Source organism: Wyeomyia smithii, chromosome 2 (assembly GCF_029784165.1).
Source record: "Wyeomyia smithii strain HCP4-BCI-WySm-NY-G18 chromosome 2, ASM2978416v1, whole genome shotgun sequence".
In the NCBI taxonomy this organism is placed as follows: Eukaryota; Metazoa; Arthropoda; class Insecta; order Diptera; family Culicidae; genus Wyeomyia; species Wyeomyia smithii.
The window spans coordinates 18,763,730-18,789,243 of NC_073695.1; the positions used below are offsets into that span (position 1 = coordinate 18,763,730).

Sequence of the window (25,514 nt, forward strand, 5' to 3'; positions counted from 1 at the left end):
CGAAGGGAACTATGTTAAAGGTGGAGAGAGAGCACTGAAAATATATTTTAGTTTATTCCACGAAAACGTTCGTTTTACATACAAAACCTTTTGTTGTTTTCTGCAACGAAACCAATGCGTAATAAATATGGAGGTACTTTCGTTAGAACTGTCAGCATTGTAACAGATTTCTATTCGTATACATGACGAAAGGTTTTTAAAATGAACTAAATCAATCGTACAAACAAACGCTGCATAATGTAAATAGTACGAAAAATTAGTAAGCGTACGCAACAATATATACATTCTACGAAATCAAAATAACAGAACACAAAAATTTTGTTCAAGTAATTACTCATGCTTACGTTTTTTGTAGCATGTACAAAACAACTACGTACTTCTACTAGAACATTCGTACCACTAACGAACCTAGTAGTACAGTTTAAAAACTATTCGTAAACTTTCGACTATATTTCGTACAATGTACAGACAATTATGTACGCTGCATACATTTTTCGTACTATTCTGAATCCAATGTCCTATCGGAAAGAGGAGAAAATGGACTTCCAGAATCCATAAAATTTGCGTAATGATAACCCCAATGTGTCTAGAAAAAGATATCATGGGTCAGTTATAAATTTCGGATGATCCTTATGTCTTTCGTTTTCAAGAAGATGGGTTCATATGTAGTTGTGCTATATATGTCGGGGCGCTAGTGGTAAGAAAGGATTATTTTTAAGTATTGAGAAAATCAGAATTCTCCGAAACAGGATATTTCTCTGGATAACGAACTTGACGGAAACGTACGCAATATTATGAGAAACGTTGTCGTTAGGGTTTAAGCTTTGTATTGTAGTTTGTTTCTCAATACTTGAAAAAAAAAAACATAAATAACGTGACTGTATTTTTTTATTTCATGAATTCTGATATTTTGAATAAAGTAAATTTGACTCAAGTATATTCATATCCATATAATTTTTTAGGATGTTGAAGATGTTTCAAATAACCTAAAATTATAGCAAACGAAAATTCAGGCATCGGCAGCTGGTTGCGTAGATCTTCTGATTTTTGCAGCTAAAAAACATGAATTAAATTTAAAAAATGTGCAGTTCTATGTTATGAACATCAAGAATTATCAAACTTACCGTTAAGTTCATTTAGTAGTACGAAAGTATGTGGTTTCGTTCTTGCATCATCGTATTCCAATTTGTAGAATTCTCTGTTCAAAAAATCCCACAAGTGCTCACACTTGGGTGGGTAAGCAATGTTAAACAGCTGGTATGCTTTGAAACATACATCTACAGCCTTTGCAAAGCTGTAGAACTTATATGTTATGTTCTCAAAGTCTACCATGATTGAATGGAAGTTCTCTATAGTTCCAATAAGTGTCATAAAAGGTGGAATACAGGACTCACGCTTCACTTTCTCATCATATTTCTGTTTATACTCGGTTTCAGTAGCGCAAATAGTTAGGAACGCCTCTCTCGATTCCTGAATACTGTAGAATCGTCGTTTAGGATCTGTTGTTAACTTCTTCTCAATCCGCGAAAAAGGTAGTAGCATTTGCATAAGACGGAACGTCATAGCGGCTGACGAGTCTGAAGTATATAAAATATTATATAAACAACTTAGGTCTAATTCATTACTTGATTTTTGTACTTTGTGATAGATTGTTGCTTTTGTCAGAAAGTTTGTTCAACATGTCGTTGTCTTCAGATGACTTGAACGACTCACGATGTTTCGGGAATATTTCCTCCACCATCACATCTACGAACGCGTCAAGGGAATCAAGTAATTCGTTTTTCTGACCGTGTATAAATACAAAATCAGCTTCGATCTATAAGAAAAATTACAAATTAGTCTAGTGACAAATCATAATTAAGAAACAAACAAACCATCCTATAGCCATCTGGATTTTTGAACTGTGGCCAAAGGTCAAATATTTTGCTTGCGGATTGCGGGTTGTTTTGATTCTGATTTATGTTCAACCGCGTTGCAGCACATCCCACCCAATGCGCAAGCTTTTCATCGTAGCTCATGGTAGCCATTTCATGTCTCAGAGCGCGGATATGAATTTTTTCGTCTTTTTCAGTTGTAAACCTTTTTGAAGGATTTCCAACTATGGACTTCGTGCTTTTTTCTAAGCTTGATTTGCGGTTGAGATTGCTTTTCCAGTTTCGATATTTGTGGTAGAGTTTACCCAACGGTGCGCTATTTTTCCTTTCAACGAAGTAGTACGCCTATTGAAAAATGAGAGCATTTTTTAAGTAACCTCATATTACCGCTTACAAGTTTTAGACTAGTTCAGTCAGCTTCAGATATTTTTGAAATATAACACAAAAAAAGATTGTATTCATTGAAATGTTCAAAGTGTCGTACCCAAGTTGTTAGGTATAATGATATTGGTTAATATATTTTTGATTTTTATCGTTTCTCTGTCACAATGACATCCCTTCAATGATAATGTAACGTCAATGAGCTATGATATGATGGAGAATGGAATGGAACGATAAATACTTTGTTATATTGAATATTGGAAATATTTCGCAATATATCAATAGTGTCTTGCCCCTAGGTTGCTCAACTTTTTACGAAAATGCGTCAAATTTTATTCATTCTACAGTTATTTTCCACGAGCGTGTACAGTAGCAATCTGTCAAAACTTCAAAGTGTTTCAGTTGTTTGGGAATGTATGAGAAGGTGAATAAAATCCAGAGAATCTTAGGTACTTATAATATTAATATTATAATGTGAGTTACGAAAACAATGTCGTAGTCTACAATTGTTTTACAGGTATCAAACAACAGATGTTCGATAAAAGAATCTATGTTCTCATCCCGTGAGTCTAGTGGTCAATCATTAACATATGCTTTTAGAAATATGCCGGTAGTAATCGAGCAAACATTTAAGAACGTGGATATTATACGGCCTATTTTTCTTCTGACGTTTCTGGAACACTGACCGTATCGAAAAAATTTGATAGAAAAGCCAAGAAATTTTCATGATATTGTTAAGCGAAACAGGTGAAGAGAAAATAATGTTATGTTATGAAAAAAAAAAACCCTTATGTTCAGTTGCATGAATATTCAATATGTAATTTAAAAAAACTACGCTACATACTTTCCTTCAAGAGCTTAGACTGAAAATGTGTATAACAAGTGAAGAACATTTTCCACCTTTTGCAAAGAAACAAAAGTTTGTTTATATCGTACTTCTGGAGAAAATTTTCTAAAGGACTTATGTGTTTTAGTGAAGGAAGATCAAATGCACTCCCACGCAAACTAACACCACTATCGAGTACCTAACAGTTTTTCCTTTCTGATTATGATGTATGTTCGCGTGGGAGTTCTAAAAGATTCGAGTAGATAACATTTTGAACTTTGATTTTAAAAGCACAAAGGGTGGCGAACGGCTTCGGCAGTGGTTCTCATCGGCAGAATTCTTCGTAAGATTGCTGCAGCAAACCACTGCCGAAGCCGTTCGCTACCCTAAGTCCTTTTGAATATTTTCGCCAGACTGGTTCATTCACCAATTGCCTTGCGCGTCTTCAATTGGAACACAGCCATATATTGTATATGTATATGTATCATGCTCAACCTGAACTGATTGTAAGGTTCTTCAAATCTATTAATCAGTAGCTGACAATAGCTCGCTCTCACGAAGTTGCCAAATACAGAGAGCGCTAAACAATTTCAAATAAGGTTACTTTTTACTAACTCAGCTTTTCCGTCCGCTGTTTACACTCAAAATCAAAAGAGATAAAGATAGTGAAGTGGAGTGTCCATTATACATACCATTACTTCTCCTGGAAAAACCTGGACTATTTGTGCCGCCAATACAGAACAGTCTTTGACTGTTAAATCGTGTTTGTTTTCAATACAGAACTGAAGGATGGATTCCAACATCAGCTTGCGAAGATTATCGTTGAGAATTTTGTCCCGGTTGAATGCAGCAATCAAATTTAAACCATACTGATTTGACTTTAATATGGTGTTCAAATCAAGCGGAGCTTCCATAGCTCTGGACTGTTGTGCTGAATTTGATTCGTTCATCGACGATTTGCTCGTAATGTTAAATCGTTTTCAGGATTACATTCGGCTTTCTCGACGTCGATTGTTGAACGCGCAGATTCCATCCAGTTGTGCCAGTGGTGATAGAATTCAACTTGTGCCCCCAGAGGGATACACGGTTGGTTCAAAATTGATATAGCCATTTCCGGAGTAAGATGTCTCAGCACACCGACGTACAAGTGTTGGCCTATTTATGAATGAACAATTAAGACTGATACAGTGTCTGAAAAACGTTCGGGAAAATAAATTCAACTTACGACAGCAATACGGGAACAGATCTCCTAGATTCCAGCTATTAAGCAACGCATACAATTCAAGTATATCGGCATTAGAGCTTGCATACTTCTGTATAAGTTGTTGGCACGTAAATGTATCATCCGCGGGGGTTTCGTTTTCATTCGTGTTTGAGGTAGAATTATTGTTTTCAACATTCATAACGCTTATAATCGGAATTTGTTCAAAATCTTCTATGTTCACAAATTGCGATGGTTCTTCGTCTGAAGTGGCTTGCGTTGATACTACTACCGTTCCCATACTGTTAGTTTCTTCCGAGTGTTCCATTATGCGTTAGAGTTTTTCTTTGCGACATGTAAGTACAATAAACGTACAATTTTCTGTTCGAATATGTTATTTAGCAATATTGTTTCGGCCTAATCATGTTCAACCCCCGAGCTGTTTTATGAAGGTTAATAGGAGGGCCAGCTAGATTATCAACGCTAAGTATGTAGTATTTGCTTTGTTTCGTGGAATTGCACGTTTCGATTGCATAAGCAGCGTAGTGCTCATAATAATTTATCATTTCAATTCGTTTACAAACAACGTGTATAGTTGGGGAGTAACCGAATAAAATTACCTCATTTATTTCGAAAACTACCACATTTTCGACAGAAGTTGCATCCAAATATTGACACACAAAATATCCCTGTTTATACTTTTTGGACTTATACACACATTTGGAATAACAACGGAAAATGTTTCCATCAAAATTTTGTTTCTTGCAGAACGCTTGTATCAAATCAAAATGTGTTGTGATGATAGCATGATGAGACTGTACGATGTATACTGGCTTAACAGGCTCATTTATAAAATGAGCAAATTTCAGTTGATACTTTTTCGCTATGGAGATGCATATGTTCTTGCGGCTAGTTATATTACGAGCGTACGTTTTGAATTCCTTATGCTTCGCTTCAAAACGAAAAGACCAGTAATGCCTTGGAGGACCTGACTGCAAAATCACTTAATAATAATGTAGAAGCATATGGTGTTTTGGCTTCAAGGTATCTCTGAAGAGTCGAACGTAATCTTGATGGTGTTCGGTAATTAAAATACGCAGTCGTTCTGCTAAATCGCATGAAATTTCAAAACAGAGAAGAATGTCAATCAGCTCTAGGAATTTCAGAATAAAGGACCATACATCATCATCGTCCGGAATAAGGTCACCGACCATTAAAGGAAACAGATGTATAAAACACATCATCTCTCTTGCAGTCATTTTTAAACGGAACTTATTCAAATGATTTTGTGTAATTTCAGGAGATACGTGGTCAATTTCTATTTCTCCATAGTTGAACATGTGTTTGCGTGTATTCAGTGTTTCAAGTGTTAGATATTTCATTGAAACGAAATAATTGATAACATGACAGATATCATAATGACATACACCTTCAAAAACATCATGCATCAAATCTACTGCATAGTTGGTAGTTACGTTGAAAGATTTTATGTTATTAAATATGCAATGTTCTTGCACACCTGTTAAACTGATATCTTTGGCTACAACATCTGCAGAATAATTTTCAGGATTACGAGCTAAACTCAGATTATCTGTGGACAATATGTGTGTGATGGGCTTAGGAGTTTTGCAAAATCTACAGAAAAATGTGTGGTTGAAGGATGATGTGAATCCTAGAACTTTATTCAGGCCCAAATTGTCTCCAACGAAAAGAGCTAGGACAAAGTACACGAGTTTCTTTCCCTCAGGCGTTTCTATGAGAATTCCATTTTCCTCAATATCCCGGATAGACCTGATCAAAGCATTAAGACATTTTTCGTTACCGAACTCTTTATAGTCTTTTCCTTTTATAACTGCTGCCAAGTAGATGTCTGAGTTCTCTACAACCGGAAAAGAATAATATACGAATGATACCGGATCAGTATGTGTACCAAGGGCGTTGTTGATTTCTGAATCATCAATGTATAGAAAAAACGGCAAGACAATTTTACCCGTATCAATGAAAGGTTTACTTTTTGCTCGCCATAATGCCCCATTGATGAAATGTGTATTTGTATTTGATTCACTGATTGATTTCATATTGCTAAGAGTATTTAGGAGCAAGGAATTTTTTTCAAAAACTTTTCGAAATTGGAATGACATAGGTAGCAAAACTCCCGTTACATCAACTTCATCATAGACAAGTTCTCCTCGTCGGTATCGTTCAGCAATCTCTTTGTTAATTTCGAATACTTCGTAATCGCAGACGTTGTCACTTTGTAGAAGCCAACTGAACAATTGTTGCTCATTTTCACATTTGTAGAACGGATTTGAAATTTCATGAATAAGTGATGTTAATCGTAAGCGATTTTCCAGATCGTTTGTGTTGCAGTACTGAGTTAAAAATGTGTTAACGGAGCCAACAATCGGATTAACAATGTCTTTTATAACACTTTTTTGGATGTTCAAAACGTCTGTTCGTGAAAAATTGTTGTTATTGTGGAGGTTGAGTGTAAATTTCACACCACACTCATCAACTGAAGCATTATCGTAGAGGAAGTCTCCCGAAGACAACATAGATGAGTGATAGGTATCTGATACTGGCGTCGATTTGAATGTATGTTGGTTTTCTTGTGAAATAGATGAAGGTAATGGATCGAAGAATGCAGTACTATGTAAAGTCAGAGCTGGGTGATTCAGAGTATCAATTTCATTATTTGGATGATTAGTGGATTGTGCTTCAATGTGATCTTTGTAGTGACGTGTTAATGAACTCAGGCTTCCGAGCAAAGTGTTGCATCGACCATGAAATGTGCATTGATAATTATGTTTTTCAGGTAGATCATGAAACAGGCGAAAATGTTTTCTCATGAATGGAATAGAATCAAAGTGAATACCACATACAAAGAAATTCATTTTTTCTCTATAAGCTGAGATGCACACACTATGTTTGTTTTTCGTATTTTAGAGCGAGGTACCTATGTTTCTACTAGCCTGAAATTCGAATGTATGTTAAATTTAATCTTGGCATGACAGAAAATTTGGTAGACAATCACAACACTGATGATCTTGAATGACGCAACTTTTCTATGCTATTCGAATGGATTAGGATTGGACCAAAAAATCGTAACAACTTACCAAGGTTTTATTCCCTGCTTGAATTCTGCTGGTATTAACAGCTTTTAATCTCCGGAACGATGATTTTTTGCACTGAATATCAAAAAACACCTAACAACCGTTTTTCTATCAACCGAATTAAACAATGGCGACGAAATGAATGAACGCTCTGTAATGGAATAAGTGCTGCTAGTATATGTAGGTATTATGAACGAAAGTTTTCGTATAATTATCGTTGCTATCCATGTTCGTACGAAAGTACATTCGTGAATTATACAAATCATGCGTAATGTTGCAATTCCAATCGATAACTTGTAATACGAACGTTATATACAATTAACAAAAGTGCTGTACAATCTACGAATTTCTTGTTTACGAAATGTGCATGAGTGGAATAACGAAAAAATATTTTCAGTGAGAGCTTGGTAAAATCAAAGTTTTAAAGGAAGTAGAGTTTACTCTCCGCAAGATAGCTCATACAACGAAAAGGAGTAGAGGCCGTTATAAATTACATCCGGTTGGGTGCTCAAAACACCACAAAGAAGCGTCCTGGTTGACTTCCGCGGTTAACAGATCAAGCGTCTCGTAGTTTAATTTAAGCTTTCTATAATGAACATAGCAGCAAACAAGTTTTAAGCTCTGCCACGAACCTTTCATACAGGAAAACAGTTCTTGTACCGCGACATTGTTCACGAGTCACGACATAAGAAGGTTTGAATGAAATTTTACTTAGAAATACGAACTCTGCGATGAAGAATGGTCTACGACGGTTTTTAGATGATGGTTTAAAACTGTTTGCAAGATAAAAGAAAGAAGAACCCTACGAGATAATCTCACAATTTCGTAGGGAGCTTAAAGCTTCTTTTTATTATGTAGTAAGATTGAATTCCGGATGCGAATTGGTGGAGGAGCTTTTGATTGCTTTCACTAGAGTAGGTCAAAAATATATTTTTTCTCCGAGATAACGCTCTATTTCATGTAGTCAGTACCACCAGAAATTTTCTAGCGGCCTGTAATATCCTGTTATGGATTGGCTACCGTGTAGTCCAGATTCGGAACCCATTTAGAATGCTTGGGGAATTGAAAATGTATTTGCACAGGACCGCATCAATTTGATCAAATTATCAAAAAGGAAAAAGTAATTAATCTGAAATGCTTTATCTTTTCGTTATATTTTAAAACCGGCCAGTTTTTATAAAAACCTTGGATTGTTAACGAAACCAATTTTACTTAACAGTTATAGGCAATTTAATATGTAGAAATGAAGAAATTATATTTTATGGTAAGAGTGGATGGTTATCAAATAATTTATAAAAATCTTTGGGGTAAATTGTTTGTAACGAATTGAATTTTATGAATGAAGGATAATCTTATCTTTCCTTCAATTCTCGGGCTGTTTCTACATATACTACGTTTAGAGAGCAAAAAAAATGCTGCTGAGGTAAAAACCTTGGCGCTTTGACAACCTTCTAAGAAATAAATTGTTTCATTACAGCTACAAAAAAGTCTAATTTCGAGAAAAACGAACATTGGCTGAACGAATTTATTAAATATGTTTCACTCCCGGGGAAGTACTTGAGACTTCGAAGTAAATATAGCAAAGGTTGTACGGCATGAAATGAGTCGAGAATTATGCTTCAGGATATACAACAGAGATTGCTTACATAAGCCACCGAGCCCGAGAAATGCGAAATGGTTTGCAATTACGCTGGTAGACACGAGTTTTCGCGGAATAGATGAAATAGTGAAGACTATACCCTTAACGTTGTTTTCCATATTTGACAAGTTCGGAAAATGTACACAATGTGTCATCATTGACCCGAACTTGACATTTCAAATCGTTTGTTAGAGCGAACCAATTTCGCACCCCTGAAAGCATTGTTCGAATGGCGACGACAAACACCGAGAGTAAATAAAATGTCAGACACACATTTTAAGGCCCATTTACGGTCATAAAAAAGTTATCACTAGAGCGGAAAATGCGTTTGAGTTGTGAAGGCCAGATCATGATTTATGGAGAAATTGCTAAACGACTTGGGTGGATTTGATTTGTAGCTGAATAGAGGTTGGAGCAAATATTTACTACTCACTTCTGATTGCTTCAGTGTGAATGGTCTTTAACTTTGACTCAATTTGCAGAGTAAATTCATATTTACTCAGTGTAATTTGAAGAAAAGACTCACCGTAGCAGCTCTATCTTGGCCAGAGATGGCAATGCCCTTGGCAATTGCCCATAGCACCACACAAACAGCGGGACCTCCTGTTGATTGAAAAATAAAAAGGAAATTTTTTCACATTAATATTAACTATAACGCATTTAAGTTTTAAACGGTGTTTCGGTAAAGGTAGAGAGGAGACGAGTGTTTAAAATAAATTGATTTCTGTTGGCTCGTAAAAGTGATTAATAAACCTGGGTGGATGACTTATCTTAATTGTGCTTTGTTATAAATAACTATAACCCACTTTGCTCAGGATAGCTGGTCACTGCAATTACTCACTGAACGGACAATAAGCGGAGATAATTATGTGATAGATTGAAAGTGGAGCAGGGTTAATTATTCCCGATGGTAGACGATGATTAAAGGAACGACTCCTATTTATTTACTCATCGGCGGCAATTGTTCCCGTGGCTCCTGTATCTTTCATTTGTAAATAATTGGATATGTTTCAGTTCGTTTTGCTGGTATATATTACCATTCGTCTCCATCATCTTCAAAGTAAGGTGACGCTTGATCATTTGTTTTCGCTTAATTTTTCAGCATTACCGAAATAATTCAACTTCTATGCATCCATGACATTTTCACCTCTACGAGTAGATAAGAGGATATATTAGAATAAAAAAAATCATTATCCAAAGGAGTTCAATTTTTGAAAATCTATTTTATTGAAATCCGGGGAGAAGTAAAAATCATAAAAGGTAAAAATTTCAAGAAAATGAAAATGTTTTTTATCATTAATAGACACTCGGCGCAGTAAATAATCCCGATGTTTGATTTATGTCAGTAGAAAATTCCGGGGCATCAAGTGTTGGGATTATGTCGCGTGCCGACTGTTTAATAATGATAACAAAAATATTTCTAGCAACTTAATGGTTTGTTTGATCGGTAAAGTGTCTTCGACAGAGATAATAATTTTGTCTTTCCAAAAAATATACCCTTTAAAAAAAAGTTTGAAAAAATGTTATTTTTTGATTAATTTGAAACTTTTTATTTTTCAAAGTTCAGTAAACTATTTTTGGTTACCTATAAATGTGTAGTTTAATAGAATATGAGGTTTCGAGAAATTTAGTTTATAATTATATTTTTGTGTTTTTTCTAAAATAATTCTTTTCGGCTCAGGTGTGTAATTTTTCTAGAAGGCCTGTCTACAACTTTACTGAAGACGTTGTACCAATCAAACCAATCGTTCTGGCTTTATTTTTTTCTTTTTCTGGAAAATTTTACCTTCTTGTTCCTCAGTTCTCCCGTTTAGCTAATCTTTTGTAGTTTTTATAAAAGAAATTGGGTTTGCCTTTTGAGTGAATAATTTTTTCCCCTACAAACAATTTTTTTGGAGTCTAAATCTTTCAGAAAGACAATATTATTGTTTGCAGTTTTGTCGAGGACGTCACACCAGTCGGCAATCTGGTTTGTCTCTAAAAAAATTTGGGGACAGATTAGACAAACGGAACAGATTCGAAAAACGAGACAGATAGAACAGACAGGACAGAAAAACGGGACAGAAAAACGGGACAGAAAGAAAAAGCAGAAAATCAGGACAGAGAAATGAGGACAAAGAAATAATCAGGACAGAAAAATCAGGACAGATAAATCAGGACAGAAAAGCCAGGACAAAAAAATTAGAATAGAAAAATCAGGACAAAAAAATCAGAAAAGACAGATCAGGACAGAAAAATCAGGACAGATAAATCAGGACAGAAAAATCAGGACAAAAAAATCAGGACAGAAAAATCAGGACAGAAAGATCAGGACAGAAAAATCAGGACAGAAAAATCAGGACAGAAAAATCAGGACAGAAAAATCAGAACAGAAAAATCAGGACAGAAAAATCAGGACAGAAAAATCAGGACAGAAAAATCAGGACAGAAAAATCAGGACAGAAAAAATGAGGACAGAAAAATCAGAACAGAAAAATCAGGACAGAAAAATCGGGACAGAAAATCGGGACAGAAAAAGCTGGCCAAAAAACCGACAGAAAAATCAAGACAGAAAAATCAGGACAGAAAAATCAGGACAGATAAATCAGGACAGAAAAGCCAGGACAGAAAAATCAGGACAGAAAAATCAGGACAGAAAAATCAGGACAGAAAAATCAGGACAGAAAAATCAGAATAGAAAAATCAGGACAGAAAAATCAGGACAGAAAAATTAGGACAGAAAAATCAGAACAGAAAAATCAGAACAGAAAAATCAGAACAGAAAAATCAGAACAGAAAAATCAGGGCATGAAAATCAGGACAGAAAAGTCAGGACAGAAAAATCAGGACAGATAAATAAGGACAGAAAAATCAGGACAGAAAAGTCAGGACAGAAAAATTAGGACAGAAAAATCAGGACAGAAAAATCAGGACAGAAAAATCAGGACAGAAAAATCAGGACAGATAAAACAGGACAGAAAAATCAGGACAGACAAATCAGGACAGAAAAATCAGGACAGAAAAAGCAGGACAGAAAAAACAGGACAGAAAAAGCAGGACAGAAAAAGCAGGACAGAAAAAGCAGGACAGAAAAATCAGGACAGAAAAATCAGGACAGAAAAATCAGGACAGAAAAATCAGGACAGAAAAATCAGGACAGAAAAATCAGGACAGAAAAATCAGGACAGAAAAATCAGGACAGAAAAAGCAGGACAGAAAAATCAGGACAGAAAAATCAGGACAGAAAAATCAGGACAGAAAAATCAGGACAGAAAAATCAGGACAGAAAAATCAGGACAGAAAAATCAGGACAGAAAAATCAGGACAGAAAAATCAGGACAGAAAAATCAGGACAGAAAAGTCAGGACAGAAAAGTCAGGACAGAAAAATCAGGACAGAAAAATCAGGACAGAAAAATCAGGACAGAAAAATCAGGACAGAAAAATCAGGACAGAAAAATCAGGACAGAAAAATCAGGACAGAAAAATCAGGACAGAAAAATCAGGACAGAGAAATCAGGACAGAGAAATCAGGACAGAAAAATCAGGACAGAAAAATCAGGACAGAAAAATGAGGACAGAAAAATGAGGACAGAAAAATGAGGACAGAAAAAAGAGGACAGAAAAATCAGGACAGAAAAATCAGGACAGAAAAATCAGGACAGAAAAATCAGGACAGAAAAATCAGGACAGAAAAATCAGGACAGAAAAATCAGGACAGAAAAATCAGGACAGAAAAATCAGGACAGAAAAATCAGGACAGAAAAATCAGGACAGAAAAATCAGGACAGAAAAATCAGGACAGAAAAATCAGGACAGAAAAATCAGGACAGAAAAATCAGGACAGAAAAATCAGGACAGAAAAATCAGGACAGGACGGACAGGACGGACAGGACGGACAGGACGGACAGGACGGACAGGACGGACAGGACGGACAGGACGGACAGGACGGACAGGACGGACAGGACGGACAGGACGGACAGGACGGACAGGACGGACAGGACGGACAGGACGGACAGGACGGACAGGACGGACAGGACGGACAGGACGGACAGGACGGACAGGACGGACAGGACGGACAGGACGGACAGGACGGACAGGACGGACAGGACGGACAGGACGGACAGGACGGACAGGACGGACAGGACGGACAGGACGGACAGGACGGACAGGACGGACAGGACGGACAGGACGGACAGGACGGACAGGACGGACAGGACGGACAGGACGGACAGGACGGACAGGACGGACAGGACGGACAGGACGGACAGGACGGACAGGACGGACAGGACGGACAGGACGGACAGGACGGACAGGACGGACAGGACGGACAGGACGGACAGGACGGACAGGACGGACAGGACGGACAGGACGGACAGGACGGACAGGACGGACAGGACGGACAGGACGGACAGGACGGACAGGACGGACAGGACGGACAGGACGGACAGGACGGACAGGACGGACAGGACGGACAGGACGGACAGGACGGACAGGACGGACAGGACGGACAGGACGGACAGGACGGACAGGACGGACAGGACGGACAGGACGGACAGGACGGACAGGACGGACAGGACGGACAGGACGGACAGGACGGACAGGACGGACAGGACGGACAGGACGGACAGGACGGACAGGACGGACAGGACGGACAGGACGGACAGGACGGACAGGACGGACAGGACGGACAGGACGGACAGGACGGACAGGACGGACAGGACGGACAGGACGGACAGGACGGACAGGACGGACAGGACGGACAGGACGGACAGGACGGACAGGACGGACAGGACGGACAGGACGGACAGGACGGACAGGACGGACAGGACGGACAGGACGGACAGGACGGACAGGACGACCTGACTTTATTGCTTACCAGGGGATACAGATGAAAAGATTTAAGAGTGAATTTCCGCAAATAATGGACCATAACACTAGTCAACACAGGTGCAGTCCAAAAGCTCAAACCGGAAAAATATTAAAGATTAGAGAGCTATTCAACCATTCCTGTGAGTTTTGGTGCTCCAGCCACCCCAGCACAGACGCTATGAGTAGACATCCAGCTTCTGATGTGATATTCCTTACATAAGTATTAAGAAGAATCTCTCCGTACCAAATAGTGATCTAATGTTTACTTCTATGTGCCTAGACTATTTTGATGTCTCGAGGGTAAAGCTTGTCTGAAAAGTTTACCTTACAGCCAATATCTTTCCATGATGTCTTTTATACGGTTACGGTTTATTAAAATATCATCACAAGGAAAAGATTTATGGGATTTTGTGTACAAACATGAGCAAATCACTGGACAAATAACCTGTTTATGTCAAAGTTCGAATCGAAAAGTACGCGCTTGTTGAAGTCGACACTATAACTTTGCAACTAAATTACAATACATATTTAGTCCTACGACACCATTTTGTACAATCTCTAGGGCTATATTAATATATTTGAGCTCTCGGTCATTTTTTCGCTTTTGTCAATAAATGTTTTGATCTAGAGCTTAGATTGAAAAAAAAAGAAAGATTAAAGCTGTTCCGTTCTTGTGAATTTTGGTGCCCCTAGCCTCCTTGGGGAAACGACGAATTCGGTTAGTTGATACATTTCAGAGGCTAAAATAATCATTACGTAACCCTATCTTTTCACGTAATGCACACAACAAACAACTAATTAAAAAAAACCGTTTATTGAATCGTGATATTGAAATATTATAGCAATTAATTAACACTTTGCTTCCGGCGAAATCCAACCGGTTTAAGTAACACAAAACATCGTATACCGCCTTCATCGGCACAGAATAATTTGGCACCAATTAGAATCTTTATGTAATGGTGGAGTGTTTTGGCTGAGAAAACAATACGAAACATGGTAATTACTGACGCCTGTAGCAGACGCAAAGCAGAAGAAAAAAAAGTTGCGCATGGTGTACAGGATAATTAATCTTGGCAGAAAATGTATTATTCAAGGTTATGCTCGGAGGCTACTGGAATAATGAAGTCCTTTTTCGCCTGCCCCGATACTTGTGCGCTAAACTTTGGTAACGGGTTGCACCAGCGAAAGTTACTGGTCTGTATGATAAAAATGTCCAAAGCTTCGCGCAAAATGGAAAGTTACAAGAACCTATAAATAATCTTCTGGGAAAGTTTTAGTTAATCGAAAGCGAAACTCCTTAGCACTATGTATAATCGTTTGGTCGTTATCAGTTCAAGTCCACTGCTACTGCTAAGCATAAACTTAATGAATGTGGGATGATAACAAGGACAAAGCATATGTTCACTATCACAAGTTGCATCTGTTACGGTTCGTAAAAACTATTTTTTTTTTACTTCATTAGGATAATTTTCAACTGCAATACAAAATTCAATTTCATTTACTGGAGTGCCTCTTTTGGTCAGAAGCCTCATGGACCTGGAAAGCTCGTGTATAGAGTGGGTGATTCCCTACAAAAGCCAAATTATCTTTGACAGTAATCAGTGTAAAACCACTAGCAAAACGTTCTGTTCGGTCAAGTTTTTAGTGTCTATACTCACCCCATCCAATGGCAGCGTACATGTTGAAGCGTAGATTATCGCCGGAGAAAGTTTCCACAACCAGCATGTACAGATAGAGTCCTGTTGGGGGAGAGAGAGAAAAAACGGACCGGAAAAATCGTTTGAAGAAAAGTTACACAACAGGCGCATGCAGCCGGCCGTGACATCGTTAATGGACTGACTGTACCTAATGCTTCAGTACACTGATAGAACGGTTATTATTGTAACTTCTAATTCTTTTTTTGTCATTTGTTTTCGATGAACATTCATTCATACATTCCGGGATACGATCTCAATTGGTCGGCTTGAGTAGCACTTTTGCCATTTTCTTATCGGTCAGAAGTTCATGCTCAGCGGTCATTAATTGTCGATGCCGTTTTTTTTTGCATCCTCGAGTACCAGTAACTCGGAGTTGCGGTAAAATGCTTTCCTTCTCACATCGTAGTTTATCCATTAGACTCTGAGCCTGCCAGTGCAGGCGATGGTGTGCCTTCTGGCACTGCCTAACGGTCAGTAGTTCACTAGTACACTGACGGGAAGTGACAGTTTGAAGGTTTAATTATGCCGCAATTAGTTCTGCCCCCGTCCGAGTTACTCGTGTGGGGCTCAAGCAAGATTGAGCGGGGGAAAAAAGTAGTCAAGTTTGAACAACGGACAACTTGCTGCAATGGTGCAAAGAGAAAATGAAACACATCAGTCACACCCGGATGCAGAAATCGTTGCATTAGAGGATGTACCGACTAGAACTACGAAACGGCAAGAAGTACTGTATCGTCCTTGTGGTTGACGTCAGTTTGGTATCAATTTTCATTAGAGTCGACAGTAGCATACAACGAGAAGGATTGTATTGTATGCAGATTCGCTGGGTGTAATTAACATAAATGTTGTGCGCTCCATCGTAAAATTGGTTGAAGATTGGCTATAGTTTCTTACAGTGGAGTTCTGCGAGTAGAGAATCAGAAGTATCGTCTATCTCGATTGCAAGATTCACGTAATGTTATGTTAATTGTGGAATGAGAAAATAAACATGGGTATCAATATAGGAATCCTTGAATTTTAATTTAGATTTGGTATAAAATTTTAAAGGTTGCAAAGTGATATAAAACAGTTATTTAAATAATGTTATTTATATTCAAAAGAAGTTCGTTTATAAGCTAGAACAAAATCACATAACTTTACCAGAGTTGTACTTCTTTATTGCAAAATTGGTAAGTTGCTATCTGGCCAGTATATGAAACAAGACTTAGGAAGGTTTTCGTGAAATTATTCAGGTCAAATTTAACGTAGCTAGAGAAGAATTTGCGAGTTTTGAACATTATTGGTGTTTTTTTTTAACTTCAGAATAATGTTTTTTTTAGAATAAAGTAAATGCGTATTATATGCATTTTGTTTATAGGTTTTGAGGACATTCTAATTCAAAAATTTTAGAATAATATTTTTGGAAATTTTGTTCTCATATGATTTTTTAATAAAGTTTTCTAACATTCCAATAGTAAGTACTATTTTCAATCGGTTCAAATGAAAAATTTGAAAAAAGGGGTTTCATAGTTTTTCAGTCCTCCTCACATGACTTCATCATAACTCATATTTTTTTATAATTTTTAACTATGTAGCAATTCCATGCAAACATTACAGTAACCAAGCGCCTCCAGTGAAAAAGGCAACTGTAACTCTTCAATGAAGGCGCTTGGTAGTTAATGAAAATGCTTCTGAAATGCTCCAAAATAACAAAAAAATATCCTCCGTCAAAATATGATGTTGTGAGTAATGAGCTGCAGAATCCTAAAAATGTAAAACGACAAGGTTTTCTAGGTCTCGTATCCCCAAAAATATCAAAATACATACTTTTTTGGCATAGTTATTGCTACCTAAAGTACAGTTTGGTATTGCTTCTTGAGAGGCCCCCCCACAACTACTTTCAGAGTGCAGCGAAAAAATAAAATCCGTCGAACAGTTGAAGAGTAATACAATTTTTAAAATTGAAAACTTTGGGAAAAGTCTATTTTTTGGACATTGAATTTCAAAAATAGTTGTCCTTAGGGCCAAACAAAAAAAAACGATACTAAAAATTATGATACAAACCGTTTTTAGCTGTTTTGGAGGGACACAGGAGATCCTATCGTTTGATATGTTATTGGATTTCTCAGAAAATTTAACGTAAAATATTAAATTTTCGCAGAGGTGTGTTTTTCATTTCGAAGATAGATTTTTTTTAACTTTGATCAAAACCACCATGCGTTTTCATTAGAAAAAGTTACTGCAATGCAGTAATATTAAGAAGGGGTTCCCTGGTTCTCAAATATACGGTTTGTATCATGATACTGAAGAATTGCTGTAATAGGTTTTTGTTATGTACGAGCAGCGTTTGTGACGTTCTGATGATATCGTTTGACATATTTTTTTAAGTTGATTTGATTTGCAATTAGTTTGAATTATTCCTTCATCTGAACACTATTGTAGCTACGCATTCGATACACAATTGTGTACGAATTTGAGAGTTTGTCATTAGGTGAAGTTGAGGATAGAAGTTTCCTAAGTAATTCGATGAAAGCGTGGTAAACGATGTTCATCAATTTGAGTCACAGTAATGCAATCAATATCACTTTCTCAGACTAAGCTAGCGAAGAATTTCAAAATCGAGGTAAGCAATCTTTCACTAAATAGCGACACTTATGTCGGTCAACAAAAAAGGTAGCAATCTCGGACCACAATGCTTTGACAAGAAAATATGGCAGAAGAGTACATTCATTGATATTCACTCCACACTACCAGCACTATAAAAGCTTTGCTCGATAGAAGGATGCATCCTGCTTGCGCTTCGGGTCCAAATAACGAGTAGCTTACGTTGGTAGGTACCTATCTGAAGGCCTGACATTATCTTGATCTTCGCTCCAGAAGACAACAAGACAGCAAAGGTGGCAGGAAGGTGGCCTCGAGTGGCACTTGCACACCAAAGTTAACCCATCGTGAAACTTCTAAATTAGATGTTGTTATGAATGATGTCAGGCACGGTTGCGATAAGGAATGAATATGTAATGAATTTTCGCGGTAGCTTCTTCTGGGACGAAGACCGAGCAAGAGCGCGCGACATTCACTGGCTTAGCGGTACACGTCTTTCGTGCAGTAGACCCGGAGGATGATTGCATTTCGAAAAAGGGTCCTGGAGTTCAGTTTGGTGCTTTATTATTCTACTTACCTGAAACTCGGTGTCATTATGCTAGCACAAGTGTGCAAAGGTTTAACGATAGCACTGCAAGCCGACAATGAACTCAACGAAATATGCAGGGCGTGAAATTAAATGAGGTAGTAGAAAATCTTCTATAGAAAACGTCTTAAATTCAATCTTCGTTATAGCGAATCGTCATCGACAGTGGAAGATGCAAATGCACTGCAGTAGCTACTACGTCCTGCAAAGACGAACGCTGCAAGAAAGAAATGCTTTGTTCGGATATTATTACCATTATCACAGCACACTGCCCCGATTGTTCATCGGAACGAAAAGATTGCACTTCCGGATAGAATAGAAGCACTTTTTATTTCCAGCACGTTTTCCTTCTTCTACATTCAGGTTTCTTCAATCCATTTGCTCTTACCACTATAAAAGTCCACGCTCTGTCGGTCCGGCAGCAGTCCTATAGCGAAGCGTTTTTTTATTGGTTTTCGTACGGCTACTTCTACTGAACTTGGTGTTGGATACCGGCAATAAGTTACCGTTAACGGGCGGACGAACAATGGGAAAGAGAAATGCAAATGGTGCTGTAATTCGGACTATAGCATCTTCCCGGCTGGACCTAACTTGTAATTAAGAAAAGTTTATGATCTTGTAACATCGCGCTCGGCAGCCTAGGGAACGTTTTGCTGCTGCTGCTGCAGACAATGAAACTATTTTACCTAAGTACCTCGGGTGACGGGGAGTCAAGCAGGGAAATGAACCTTCCCACGTTCAAGTTAGGTCAGCTTGTCAGCTTTCACGCGGTAAATAATTAAGAACTTTGTGTATATGTTCTGTAGGAATGTATGTATGTGTTAAAATGTTGAAATGAAATTTGGTAAATTATTCGTTTTTCTTCAAAGTTCACGAATTTGTCTTTGTATTTGAAAAAATCCTGATTTTCTTAGAACTGCGTATGTTCTTGTCTGAGTCCTGGATCTGATTAGAACTCTGAACTGGACTCTGGAATGGATTCTGAACTGGACTTTTGTCAAGCTTTAACTGTGAATAAGATGGCTAGACTGCGCAGTCCAGGACTCTGGAATAGAGTCTAGATTAATTTCTAGTTTCGATATTGGACTACTTTGAGATAGATTGTGAACTGAGCTCTGAACCAAGCATGGAAATTTTTACTCACTAGCCGTATTTCATGCAAATATGTTTTTGGATTCATTAGGTATCGTCCAAATATTTCCACTCGCGTACAAGTTTTCCATGGAAACACTGCTGATTGTTTTCCACATCTAAGTGTTCCGAATACCATACACGCAAAAGTTCAAGTCTTGTACAATCAATCTGTCTTCCCGATTCGCACAAATTTTGCACTTAAATCGCACAATAAATGTGTGAAATGCATAACGCAACAGTTGTACTGCGAATACATTGACATAGATTGAAATCATAATATATATCATATACACGAGAATCTTGATGTTCCGGTAAACTTCCATTTCGGACGAACGATCATCTTGGGGTGCTCCAAAAATCGTGCTTCATTTTCGTGCGCCGGTTCAAATGAATAACTTGCTCGTCCCTAATAATACTCTGCAGCCTGAACAACCTCCAGTGATTCATGTTCCTCCACGCAACTTAATGCCGCTGGTGCCAGTATAAACGAAACCAGAGTCATATTATTTATTTATTTATTTGGCATTCCGTCATAATGACATGGCCTGATTCACAAGGTTTCTCCTATTCACTCGGTTGTTAGCTGCCGCTCTCCGATCCCTGGGACACCGTGTACTCTCTGCCAGATCTAGCTCCACCTGGTCAACCCATCTTGCCCGCTGTGCCCCAGGTCATCTTCTTCCTACCGGATTCGATCAGATTTCCTCCGTAACCAGTGAGCCAAAATAGACAAATTCATCGACTACCTCGAACTCATCGCTGTCGATCGTAATGCTACTGCCTAGGCGTTGTCGGTCGGCTTCGGTTCCGCCGGCTAGCATATACTTAGTGTTAAACGTTTTTTTCTGCAATTCAATCCTCGCTGCTTCCCATTTTAGTCTGGTGTTCTGTTCTGCCACCGCCGCAGTTGTTCTGCCGACAATGTCCATGTCATCAGCAAAGCAAACGAATTGACTGTATTTGTTGAAAATCGTACCCCGCGTGTTGATGTCCGCTCGATTTATTACATCCTGTAGCGCAATGTCGAATAGCAGGCGGGAGAGACCATCACCCTGTCGAAACCCCCTGCGGGATTCAAATGAACCCTACAATCCACCCGAAATCCGAAGACAGCACTGCGTCCCATCCACCGTAGCCTTTATCAGTCTAATCAGCTTCCCCGAAAAGCCGTGTTCGTCCATAACCTTCCATAGCTCTTTTCGGTCGATAGTGTCGTACGCGGCTTTGAAGTCGATGAATAGGTGCGTGGGGGTCCTGTATTCACGGCATTTCTGGAGGATCTGCCGTATGGTAAAGATTTGGTTCGTCGAAGACCGTCCATCCACGAAGCCGGCTTGATGGCTTCCCACAAATCTGTTAGCTAGGGGTGAGAGGCGGTGGAAAATGATTTGGGAAAGCACTTTGGAGCGGAATTCAGGACGGTGATCGCACGATAATTCTCATAGTCCAATTTGTCGCCTTTCTTATAGATGGGGCAGATAACCCCATCCTTCCAGGTGCGTGCTGCGCGCGATTTTTTTGAAAAACGTCTCAAACTCGTCATGCATCACAAAGGGGGTGCGCTCCCAGCCAATATGTCGTAAAGGTTCTCAATAGACACTGCTTTAAAAAAAACTTTATTCATGAAAGAATATCTTGTATTTTCATTTCTTCAACATATTTTCGAAGTGTATTCGAACCTGTAAACAATTTATACAGATCACCTTGTAAAAAATAGCAGATAAATTTGTAAACAATTTGTTGTGCACACACCTCATTTACCGGAAATTCAACTCTCAGTAGTCACCCATGAAAGCTCTATCTTGCGTAATTTTAGTTTTCATTGTATAACCGATAACTAAAGTGAGAAGACGGTTGACGCTCGCTGGAAACTGGATCGACCCGGAGCTGGCAAAGCATCAGTTAATACGCAGCAAGGCTGAGCAGGCGACTCATTCGATCGCAGCGTTCCACAGCAGACGAATCAGCCGGCGGACCGCAGCATTGCTGAACCTGTTCTGACATGTTAGTAAAATTGTCTGGGTCTGTCGCATCGCGTTTGTTTTCAGCGGTAACCTTTTTATTGTCTCGCTAACTTGCAGTGTGTGCGGAGAATAACAAGAGAACTGGTATCATCACTTGTCATCGCTAAACGACGATCCAGAATGATGCTAAATCAAACAAACTTGTTTCTATTGTAAATGATATGTACAGGGTGACAAAAAAGTCCGGTCACACAGGAAAATCTCAATATTTCAAACAATAAGAAGAAAATCTGAATCTGGCTTTCATAGCTTTTTTCAGTAACTCATGAAGATACTTCACATACGATATCTCGAAATTACACCACCTTTCTCTGATCGAACCAGCTGCAGACCTCTCGGAAAGTCGTCGCAAGCGGCGCGCACGTGCTCCATCGGCATCTCGTCCCAGATTTTCGTGATAATTCGCTTGAATTGCTCCAAATTTGTTATTTTATAGTAACTCAGCTTCGACATCATGTATCCCCACACGAAATAATCTAGTGGATTTAGATCCGGAGACGACGGAGGCCATTCATTCTTCGAAATGAAATCGGTAAAGCTCTCCATACACCACGCCTGAACAACCTTTGCGGTGTGGGATGGGGCGCCATCTTGCTGGAAGCAGTAGTAATCATCTTCAAACAACAGTTCAGCTTGAGGCAGAACATTTTTATTCAAAACCGTGTCCAGGTAGTACGCTGCGTTGATTTTGACCCCTTTATCGATAAAAATAAGAGGCAGTTTACCTCTCTTGCAAATGGCTCCCCAAACCATCACTGACGTCTTATTTTGGAACCGGCAAACGTTCAGCTCGTCCGCAGGAGCTTGCTGGAGGCTCAGACTCCAAACGCAATCACTTTGGCGATTGACTGTTTGCTCCAAAACGAACAGCTTCTCGTCCGAAAAAATAATCTCGTCATCTACGCGCCAACCGAGCAACTACCGCGACCGTTGGTACCTCTTGTCCTTTGTTGCTTTGGTAACCCCATGAACCACCTGTTTTTTGTACGGTGTAAGTTTAAAATCCTTGCCCAGAAGCAGGCGGATTTTAAGGTTCCTGGCCAGTTTCCGTGCAGATTGGGCGGGATTCCGGCGAATCCGGTCTCGTATATTTTTTTTCAGCCTTGGAGTTCTCACAGACCTTGGTCGTTCAGATCGTGCCTTGTCCTCGGTGCCTCCGGTCTCTAGGTACCGATATATGGTCCGGTACACGAATTTCCGGTTGATTCCGAGCGGTTTTAGGTGTTTGAATATGTTTCCGGGTTTGTACCCTTTCACATATTCAGCGATAACAGCTGCTCTTAACTCTGCCATGGCTCACAACTCAATGTAAACAAACTGCACAGAAACGAAACTCTGCCACTTTGGGCAGCAAAGTTAACCCTTTCATTTGATATATAGAAGGCACCAGAGAGATGCAACGTGTAGACTACAGGCGACCCCAAAAAAGTGTGACCGGACTTTTTTGTCACCCTGTATATTGACGTTGACTAACGTCTATATCGAAGTTAGGCCCCTGAATTTGAAAATCTAGTAATTCAACCAGGGAAAACCAGAGAAAAGTGGTCAGGTTTTGAGCGCTTATTTTGCAGTCATCTATAATCAGGTTTTCGAGGTTTTGGCATCAATCGATCAGAAATTCTTTTACGGTTAAATTCATGTAACAAAAACAAACTATTGTTTGAGATACACTATTGAAAAATTGGTAATTAATATCGATTGTCTAAATCATACCGCGCAGCCAATCACTACCTCTCTTCCCAAGCACAGTCGACACTAACGGATACAATCGATCTGACTTTGTTGTTATTGTTGTTGTCACTTTCTGTTTCCGATGTTTATGCTGCTGCTAGCGGAAAAAACCTTGCAAATATGCATCTTTTTGTTGGTGTTAATTTTACGACAGCGGCCGGCGCCCCATCATTCTGATTCCAAAACCGCACCAGTGACATGCGGACGCTAGGTGATAGCAGCTGAAAGGAGGAAATACAAAATAGTACCGGTCATCTCGTGCCGGTTTCACCCGTAATGCTGGTGGCTTTAGTAGTAAATGGCTACTGCAAAACACTTAAATGGCTGGAATTCTGGACGGACTAACCAGGAAACTATAATCGGCAACTGGCACCTTTTGGTGCCTCGAAATTTTGGTACAGAAGCGGCTAATTGAATTTTCTGTTTTACCAAATGCTGCTGCAAGCGGAAAAAAACCTTGAATAAATGCATGTTTGTGTTGGTGTTAATATTACGACAGCGGCCGGCGCAGCTTTCAAGAAAAAATTTTCCTTACCATTCCATCACCTATGTAGCTCCACCTTCTTTTTATTTATCTGACGAAGCCTTGGTATAAAACGTACCGTTCGAACATTTCACTCCATCAGTTTCATTACTAAACCGTACCGGCTACATACGGACGCTATCTTGAAAGAATTCTGGACGGACTGACCAAAAACATGGATATATTCGGCACCTGGCCCCTTTTGGTGCATCGAAATTTTGTTACAGAAGCGGCTAATTGAATTTTCTGTTTCATTACAAAATGCTGCTGCTAGCGGATAAAACCTTGCAAATATGCATCTGTTTGTTGGTGTTAATTTTACGACAGCGGCCGGCGCCCCATCATTTTGATTCCAAAACTGCACCAGCGACATGCGGATGCTAGGTGATAGCAGCTGAAAGGAGGAAAGACAAGAGTACCGGTCATCTCGTGCCGGTTTTACTCGTTATGCTGGTGGCTGTTAGCAATAAATAGCACTGCAAAATACTAAAATGGCTGAAATTCTGGACGGACTAACCAAAAACAAGAATGTATTCGGCACCTGGCCCCTTTTGGTGCCTCGAAATTTTGTTACAGAAGCGGCTAGATGAATTTTCTGTTTTACCAAATGCTGCTGCAAGCGGAAAAAACCTTGCATAAATGCATGTTTGTGTTGGTGTTAATATTACGACAGCGGCCGGCGCAGCTTTCAAGAAAAATTTTTCCTTACCATTCCATCACCTATGTAGCTCCACCTTCTTTTTATTTATCTGACGAAGCCTTGGTATAAAACGTACCGTTCGAACATTTCACCCCATCAGTTTCATTACTAAACCGTACCGGCTACATACGGACGCTATCTTGAAAGAATTCTGGACGGACTGACCAAAAACATGGATATATTCGGCACCTGGCCCCTTTTGGTGCCTCGAAATTTTGTTACAGAAGCGGCTAATTGAATTTTCTGTTTCATTACAAAATGCTGCTGCTAGCGGATAAAACCTTGCAAATATGCATCTGTTTGTTGGTGTTAATTTTACGACAGCGGCAGGCGCCCCATCATTTTGATTCCAAAACTGCACCAGCGACATGCGGATGCTAGGTGATAGCAGCTGAAAGGAGGAAAGACAAGAGTACCGGTCATCTCGTGCCGGTTTTACTCGTTATGCTGGTGGCTGTTAGCAATAAATAGCACTGCAAAATACTAAAATGGCTGAAATTCTGGACGGACTAACCAAAAACAAGAATGTATTCGGCACCTGGCCCCTTTTGGTGCCTCGAAATTTTGTTACAGAAGCGGCTAGATGAATTTTCTGTTTTACCAAATGCTGCTGCAAGCGGAAAAAACCTTGCATAAATGCATGTTTGTGTTGGTG

General features: G+C 39.1%; 2 protein-coding genes across 13 annotated transcripts in view; both read right to left on the reverse strand.

The window, feature by feature from the left end:
• The window catches only part of LOC129721256 (diuretic hormone receptor-like), a 157,969-nt gene that overhangs the window by 27,088 nt on the left and 105,367 nt on the right, over nt 1-25,514 (reverse strand). For all 8 annotated transcript variants that reach the window (XR_008727373.1, XR_008727374.1, XM_055673599.1 and 5 more), the window contains 2 exons: nt 15,543-15,623; nt 9,561-9,637 (listed from right to left, as the gene is read on the reverse strand). Coding sequence is in view for 6 of the 8 variants with exons in the window: in XM_055673599.1 (XP_055529574.1) it covers nt 9,561-9,637; nt 15,543-15,623 (158 nt within the window). In the remaining 2 variants the exon portion in view is untranslated. The remainder of the gene's footprint in view (nt 1-9,560; nt 9,638-15,542; nt 15,624-25,514) is intronic.
• Nucleotides 883-9,553, reverse strand: LOC129721253 (uncharacterized). 5 transcript variants are annotated; one of them, XM_055673595.1, is made up of 6 exons: nt 7,399-9,553; nt 3,774-4,627; nt 1,875-2,219; nt 1,639-1,816; nt 1,125-1,577; nt 883-1,053 (listed from the first exon to the last, which is right to left on the reverse strand). In XM_055673595.1, the coding sequence occupies exons 2-6, from the start codon at nt 4,029-4,031 to the stop codon at nt 1,010-1,012; spliced, it is 1,278 nt and encodes a 425-aa protein (XP_055529570.1). In that variant the 5' UTR covers nt 4,032-4,627; nt 7,399-9,553; the 3' UTR covers nt 883-1,009. The 5 variants fall into 4 exon arrangements, 2 of the variants coding, with proteins under 2 accessions (XP_055529570.1, XP_055529569.1); XR_008727372.1 differs by having other exon boundaries at nt 3,774-9,553; XR_008727371.1 differs by having other exon boundaries at nt 883-1,577; nt 3,774-4,236; nt 4,307-9,553.